The sequence below is a fragment of the Anopheles marshallii genome, chromosome 3, assembly GCF_943734725.1.
Source record: "Anopheles marshallii chromosome 3, idAnoMarsDA_429_01, whole genome shotgun sequence".
Lineage (NCBI taxonomy): Eukaryota > Metazoa > Arthropoda > Insecta > Diptera > Culicidae > Anopheles > Anopheles marshallii.
In genome coordinates, this window is record NC_071327.1 from 74,780,632 (window position 1) to 74,788,643 (window position 8,012).

Below are 8,012 nucleotides of genomic sequence, written 5' to 3' on the forward strand. Positions count from 1 at the left end.
TGCTTACCTTCCTCCTTTATACCCCGCTGTAGATCCGACTCCGCAGGCTAAGCTGGTGTGCGTGGCGTGTAAGGATTCGTTCTCCAATCCCTGGGATCTAATGGTGCATGCACAGGCCGCACACATGGTAAACATCTACGAGCTGGGCGAATGTACGACCGGGGAGGATGGGAAGACGCCAGCGATGGGAGGTGACCGCACCACCAACAGTACGCCCACGATGCCTTGCTCGCCGCCTGCTTTGGAACTTGGCAAACTGAACGGAACGGGAGCGGTCAACAACCCTATGGGGAATGGAATCCACGAGCTCGATGACGACAAGCATGATCATGCGGAGGTGAGTAAGCAAGACATGTTTGAGTTAGACATCTTGTCAAAATTAAACAGCTTTAGCTGTAGGGTTACAAAATGTGAAGCTTTTTTGACATGAGTATTCCTTGTTTCTTAACCAGATTGATTTTCACAATCATGAGTAGTTAGTGACTTCAACAGCTCTAAAATGTCTTTTATGAATTAAATAAAACCTAGAACTGACATTCCGCTTTGTTTAAAATTTATGCAAATTCATATCTAAATTTAAATAACCACTCCGGGAGCTCAAAATAGACACTTAAACTTCTCTTAAATTTACATCACAATGACCTCAAAGTAATACTTGCTCTCTTACTCTAATGAATGAAGTAACAGTCTCACAAGTTCACAACACTTCCCTTCCACAAGAAAAGTCAACATCAATAAACGCTCCAGTAAAAGGTTTATCAATTTCTCAAATCTGATACTTTCTAATCTCGTCACGTCGATAAAAACAGTGACACAACATTTCACTCTCCCACCGAAAACCCCAAAACGTGACCGGGCCCCAAACGTTCCGTAGTTCCGAATGCGCCTTGCCCCTGCACTGTGCATGTAACTGATTTTAATCAAGAATCAATTACTTTCAACACCGGCCCTTGCTAATTTTCCCGGTTAGAAGGGGCTCCCACACTTCCTACATGCCGGGGAAAAATCGGACGTGACGGAATTTCCCATTTTCACCGCTGTTACGGATTACCGATTTCACATTACCGCTGCAATATCGCCTTCCTCATGCTGGCCAAACGGAAAAGTCCCGGCAACGTTTGAGATTCGGAGTTTGCTTTCTTTCTTTCCCGTGCCGTGCTTGGCCGCATCTTCTCTTCCCGTTGCGAACACGATGAAATTCGACAAGAAACCCAATCGGACATCATTTTTAATCTTCTCCAACTCATCGCAAAATCCGATCCGTTCGGGCACCGAGGAAAAGGGCGTGAAAAATGTTCGGCGAAATACAAAAAAATACAAAATGCTGGTGTTGAGTCGACACGATTAGGTGGAACGTACGAAGCGAACATGAACGGAGCAGACGGTTTCGATTTTATTTTGCTCCCTTTTTATGCTGGGAACATCGTGTCCTACATTGGCAACGTCCCGATATCACTCCATCTTCGCATCTTCGCAACGGGCACGGCCTCATTGCGGACATAAAAATTTATTCGAGCCCATAAAAATCACTTCGGACGTCTCTGCTCGCAAGCTCGGTGGGGCAGGGGTTGGCAAGCAAATTTCCCTTCGATAGCCTCCGGGAAAGGAGCTTAGCACGGGCGAAAATCGAACATGGATTCACTTCCACGCCCCCAACCGCTCGACCTCCAATCAATCGGCCCGTTCTCACACTTCGACCAGCGCATAATCTATTTCCTATCGGGGAAAACCATTCAATCTGCATTTGCTGTTGGTGTTGGTGGAAGAATACCAGGAACGTACAAGGAAGGAGTTTTGTTTCGACCAGGCCACTGACATTAAAACCATCCGGAGAAGAAAGCAAACATGCTCGGTTGCGATGCTGACGGCCAGTCCGGTTCGGGACTGAAGATTGCTTCAGTCGGGATTATGCATTTACGGGACTTCTCGGCTTGACTTGTCGTTGCCATTCTTTTTTTTTACCGAAAGTTAAACCACCGATGGAAGGCAACAGCAACAAGGTAGAGAAAAAAAACATAGTTTAAGCTGTGAAAAAACAGACTTCAAGCTGACAGGGAAGCAAAAGCGAACCAAAGATGAGAGCAGCAATATGTTGCACATGTTTGGTATGGTTTGCATTGCGAAGTTATTTCATTCGTCTTGTTTGCTATTTTGTGCTCGTTTGAAATGCATGTAGAATTATAGTAACAATTGTAAGCCAAAAAATATGTCCTTCGCAATGAGAATAGAACAAACGCAGATGATCATCTATTTATAATTAGAAATTATTGTACTTTTGGGATTATGCTGAATTGAAAATGATTCACTCATTTTGAACAGAAATAACATAACTTTAATAGAATTCAGAATTAGTTTTGTCAGTAGAACGGAAAAACCATGTAAACTTCCGTTTGATGCACAATTGCAACTAATGGACTCTAAAATAAGTAGCCGTAATACTTACATCTCTCCGAAAATCGTCTCGTTCAAGCGTAATTGATGAACTCAACCAAAGAATAGCTTCCCTCTCAGCAGTAAAATTCAATCAATATTTCATGATTTTAAACCACGAAAATACCTCACCTCATACAATGGCGTCCAGTTGACCATGTCCAACTGTATCACGACGCTACCCAACCAATCTTCCTGCTCTCCCTTGCGGATGTGGGCAAAATTGGTCGCAAATGGATGGAACCGTAAATTGAAAATGAAGATTTCAGATTACCACTATCGGGTGAATCTTTTTTCCGCAACGTTTCCACCCATCCCGAGGTTGTCGGATTGAGTGGTAAAAGTGATACTTCCTCTTACTAGCATTTCTCCTTTCTTCTGCCTGGAGCAAGCACAGGAACGGGGAAGTTAACTTTTCCACACCGTGCCACGGCTGACAGGTGTCCTACTGCACATGCACACCGGCCAACCATCTTCCAGATGTTTGTGCTCGCTTGTTTGGCTGATTTACGAACAGACGGAACTACCACAACTGTCTCACTATGGGCCGTGCCTTTCTACTCGCCCCATCCATACCTAGTGAAACTGTCTCACTATTTTAGGACTACATTCAAAATTCAACAGATTTATCCCAAATTTGTCGCTGATAGTAGCCGGAATTGGCCGTCCCACTCCTTTTTTTCGAGATGGAGTGAGAATTTTTCCTTTCGGTCCAGCATCCAGCACCAGCACGGTGCTATTTGTCTGGCATGAAAGACATCGTTATCTAGGCGAGCTGGATAGACACGGTGCAGCTGGCATACTTTCTCACACACGAACCGAACACCGTCTCAAACAGGGCCCATGAGACAAACGCTTTCTTTTGCGCACACACACACACACGTACTCCACACCCACAAGTTTATGTTCTTTGCCTGTTGAAGTGAAAACAACACTTTTGCTTTTGTACTTTTGTGCTGGCTTCTCCAAGACTCGGCAACTTCCAACTCCGATCGGCAGCCAGTTTATCAAGAAAGTTTGATCTTCGGCTTCGTGCGTGGCAGATGTTCAACGTTCCGGTGTGAAATGCTGCCGTAACCGTTCAAAGGATACATTTCCCCAAGGAGCATCGTTGTTGATTCTGCTTTTCTTCGAAGTTCGAACCTCTAAGCCCGTGGAGTGTAAACTTTGGTGGCAAATAAATCAAGATCCGTTTGTCTCTTTTTTTGTTGGTGACCTTTTCTTGGCCTTTCGCGTTGTGATGTAGTGAACTGTTTTGGGGTAGCCTTATCATGTTGAGACAAATGTAGCTAATTTCATCACATTAGGGAAAGATTACTGCATTAGCTAATATTTACTAATTTAATTCTAACGACTATTTTTAGCATGTTGTGATGTATCAACTTAGCATATTAACAATTTTAATAAATTAAGGACACTGAGAAGTTTAAAAGAAAAAAAAAACACCATAAGTTAAAGTTGCTACATTTGGCTTTAGTCATGATTACCTGATAATTAGCAACCGGTATGAATGACACCTGAAACCAATCGGTCATTCCATAGTCAGTCGACTACGTTCACAAGTACGCCTCGCTATGAATGTCTGAAACCATATCTAGCCTTCCGAATAGGCCACCCCGAACGACAGACACCAGAGACCGTCTGCCAAAGTAACCGCAGTCGGTGAAGAAAAAAAATCCACCCGAAAGCCATTCATTCATCCATCCATGCTCATATCACGCTCAGCTGTCCATCCATCGGTCCGTGGTTAGCCGGTCCCTGTTCGAATTCGCAACCAACAAACCGTATACCACACGTACCGAACGATAGCGAACGAATCGTCCGAATAGCCGGATATGCAACGTGCATTCACCGTTGCCATCCCGGCCAGTTAGGGTCGGTCGGAAATAAAAGAAACCGGCTCCGTCTACGCTTTCCCGGTGGAAGAAACGCCCGCCGAAGAGATAAGTCCAATGATAAAAATATATTATTCATTCGAAATAATTTTCCTAAAAGGTTCTTTGCCATGCCTCGCCGCACGCACACTGCCAATGCCGATACAGTTTCAGCGTTCCCCGATATTTATGTGTTCCCTCGTTTGGTTACCTTTTGGATGGAAAATTCTGGCCCCAAGATGGACTTGGTACCGTCGCTCGCATGAAGGGCTTGATGGTGGGTTGGGATATTCATAGTAGCGTGATGATGCGCTCTCCGTATGTACGGCACTACTTTGTCCACACCCACCCATTTACGGGTATCTAAACGTCATCCAGTATCATCCATTGGAACAGTCACGAACATCCGGTTCGGGGGGGCGGTGCGAAGCTAAGCGAAACTAACGTCGGATTAGAAATGAGGCAAAACAGGAATTTCGAGGGTATGTTGGGCGTTTCGATACGTACTCGTCCATACCTGTTCGTCGGGATTATTCATCCGTTTGCATTCGTGCAGGGACTTTTGCTCGCGAAACGGTAAAGAATGGCATAACTTCATACGCTCCAAGGGTTGCAAAATGGAATCGAAATGCTTGACCACCTCTCGTTTTTTTTTTCCTCCACCTCCAAGCTAATCCTTTTTCTTCGGAACGTGATTCCCCGCTTAAATAATGCCTTCATTCTATCAGCTCTGCTTGTTGACTAGCCGTCCTACTTACAGCGTTGTACAGCGGAACACACGTACCACTCATTATCGCATTTGTCGATCTAATAAACTAAATCACGGACAGGACCGGGTTGGGTAGTGTTTCCTTTCCCGGATAAAACGCCGGATTGACGCGATTTCAAGGTGTGTCTTTCGGGCCCGTAAAACGTAGGAGTGGCCATTTAATCTACGATCGCACCGCTCAATCACGGTACACTACGGAGTGACCTTCCCAGCTCGAAAGCCTTACAGCTCTCATTCCCTTCCCGGTGATGGCTTTCTCTTCGCAGGATACTCAATCGCAGGCGACTCCCAGCTCACCGGAAGCATGCTTACAGACGGCTTCCTCCAGCGAGGACATTTCTTCCATGAACGATTCACCCGTGAACAACGTCATCGCGAAGACGGAACCATCGTCCCTGCTGGGCAACGGGTTTGCGAATGCTACCGCAATGGACGCAGGGTTGAAGACGAACGGCCCAGCAAGGGCGTGCATCATGACCGCATTAAGTATAGTGAGTGTCTTGCAATGTTCAACATTTCAAAGCAAACTAATTCGTTGCTACGTGACGCTTAACCATTGGTACCTCTTTTGCAGGACACAAAGCCTAGCCAGGATCCAACGGTAGCACTGAAAATGGTATCATCCTCGATGGGCATAACGCTTACTAACGGCGCGGCAGTAACGGCCGTTACACAGTAAAGCATTTGTTATAAGTTGATTCGTGATTTTTCTATCGTGTGTATATGTTAATCTTTAGTTTTGTTTTAGTATTGCAACCGTTTTTCCAAGGCTTATTGTCATCCTTTCATATTTTTATTCTTCTGATTCTGAACTGTCTTATTTATTTTTCTTAAGTAGACTATTGAATCCATTTTATTTCCTTTTTATTTACAAAAATTTCTTTTGTTTACAATTTATGATCTATCAAATTGTTTCATAGGTGTAATGAAAACTTTAAAACAACAACACATCAACCGTTCTTCTAATGAGGGAAACGAAAAGTATTCTATTATCGTAGCTAGTAAGACAAACGTTTATATATATACACACACACAAACACATTAAAAAGGGATTTATGCAAATAAAAAAAAAACAATACAAAAACCCGCAAATAATCTAAATAAATTGAACAAGCGTTAATCTGACGCTAGATTTATAAACAAAAGCTGACAGCAGACACAGTGCTTAACAACCAAACACAAACATACGAGAAAAAAAAAAACCCCAAGAGCATAAACCAACTGTACGTAACAATACAAATATGGTTCGTCTTAACGGGAGGGCTTTGCCTGCCAATCCAAGCATTATGCCAGAAAAAAAGACGTGTGCAAACACACAAACACAGAAACAAGATGGCAAGCGGCTAAAAACGTTTCGAATCTCCAAACAAAACTTCCAAACCCTCCCTCGGACTGTGGACGATAAATGAATACAAAACAATGAGAGCTTATGGTATGATTTATGTTTATAAACTACACAGACCTGAGGGAACAAAACGCTGTGGCTCGTTCGTTCGTTTTTTTTTGTTGCTGGTGCTCGGTCGAGTGTTAATGTATCTTGTGGAGGTGAACGGAAAAAATCAGACACCGTTAAATAAATCTCTGTTTCTGCTACCAAACCATTGTTGATTAGATAATACCCCAAGAAGCCCAGAACACAAGCTGGCATCACGTTTCACAAACATTTGGCTCGGTTCGTGCAGCGAAGAAGAGGGCGTGTAAGATAAACCGAAAGGGGTAGCTAGGATTTGACTTAAACGTAAACCTACCCGCTAGTGCGAAATCCTTCTACTTGCACGATATGGAAATCACCTTGATATGCAAGGCGTGAAGATGTGTGTTAAACGTGTACATATCACCCACAAAACCCTACCGACACACCAGCACGCGTCTAAAGCTATTGAAAACCGGTGGCAAAATGTAACAGTCAGCACGTGACAGGCTACGATTCCAAACCGAAGCGAAGAAGCTTCACGAAACAGGTTTAAATCACTTACCGGTAAGCGTCGAGAACTTCCCGTCGTTTATCCCTTCCCGTATGGTATTTTATAAAAATTATTACAACTACTACAGAAGCGGGCTGAACATAATCAAAACCTCCCTTGCCTGCTGCCCACCAATAAGGCAATCCGAATATCGATGTTATAATGTTTGTACGTGGCAGCTTAAAAAAAAAATGGTCCCTACCCAGTTTTCTTTTTGGCGTTCTGATTGTTGTAAATCTTAAATTATCTTAACAGTAACAAACGTATGAGACATGCTATTCAGTGCGGGGCTCGTGGCCGGAGTAATACATAGCTTATGAAGTGTTAACTCATGTTCAGTTCAACCACACAAGGCAACATAATTTCTCTTGCGGTAGCGATTACTTAGTTTAACTAGTTGTTCCAATGTTTCCAGCAGATCGATTAACCATAAGAGAAGCTAATAAATTTTGTTTGTCCGTTGCAACACATTCTACAGCCGAGTTGTTACTGTGTTTCTGTTTGGTGATACATTTGTATCTTGGTAAACGGGTACATTTATTCATCTATTAATAATTAGCTAATTTTCCTCCCATGCAAGTAAGTATACGTGGTTCTTATTTCAGCATGATTAAATTTTATGTATATTTCTAATTAATTCCGGGAAATTTCGAAATTTTCATGTAATTCCTCTACGAAAAGAGCATGGCGAACACCCAAAACATCTCGAAACGTGAAATTTTTTCAGATGAAGGGTAGAATCTTGCATGTTATCATTACTACAACTCATACCAAAACAATCATTAAAAAGTACGAGTACTTGTTCTACAAAATCGATCCTGTCTCGTTCCCCAACAGCATACTTTTAAGCGGGTTTTTTCATCGTGCTCTGAATCGCAATGGAATTAAACCCTTATCTCAACTCTCAACCGCAGCAAATTATACACTGTAGCTCCAATTTCATCCCCTTATCATAACCTATCATTACCCAAAACT

General features: G+C 43.1%; 1 protein-coding gene across 1 annotated transcript in view; it reads left to right on the plus strand.

Moving 5' to 3' along the window:
* LOC128714111 (uncharacterized) overlaps window positions 1-5,752 on the plus strand; it is a 28,029-nt gene extending 22,277 nt beyond the window's left edge. Inside the window, exons 7-9 of the mRNA XM_053808986.1 lie at window positions 33-337; window positions 5,340-5,564; window positions 5,648-5,752. Of these exons, the coding sequence (XP_053664961.1) occupies window positions 33-337; window positions 5,340-5,564; window positions 5,648-5,752 (635 nt within the window). The remainder of the gene's footprint in view (window positions 1-32; window positions 338-5,339; window positions 5,565-5,647) is intronic.
* The last annotated feature ends 2,260 nt before the right edge of the window (window positions 5,753-8,012 follow it).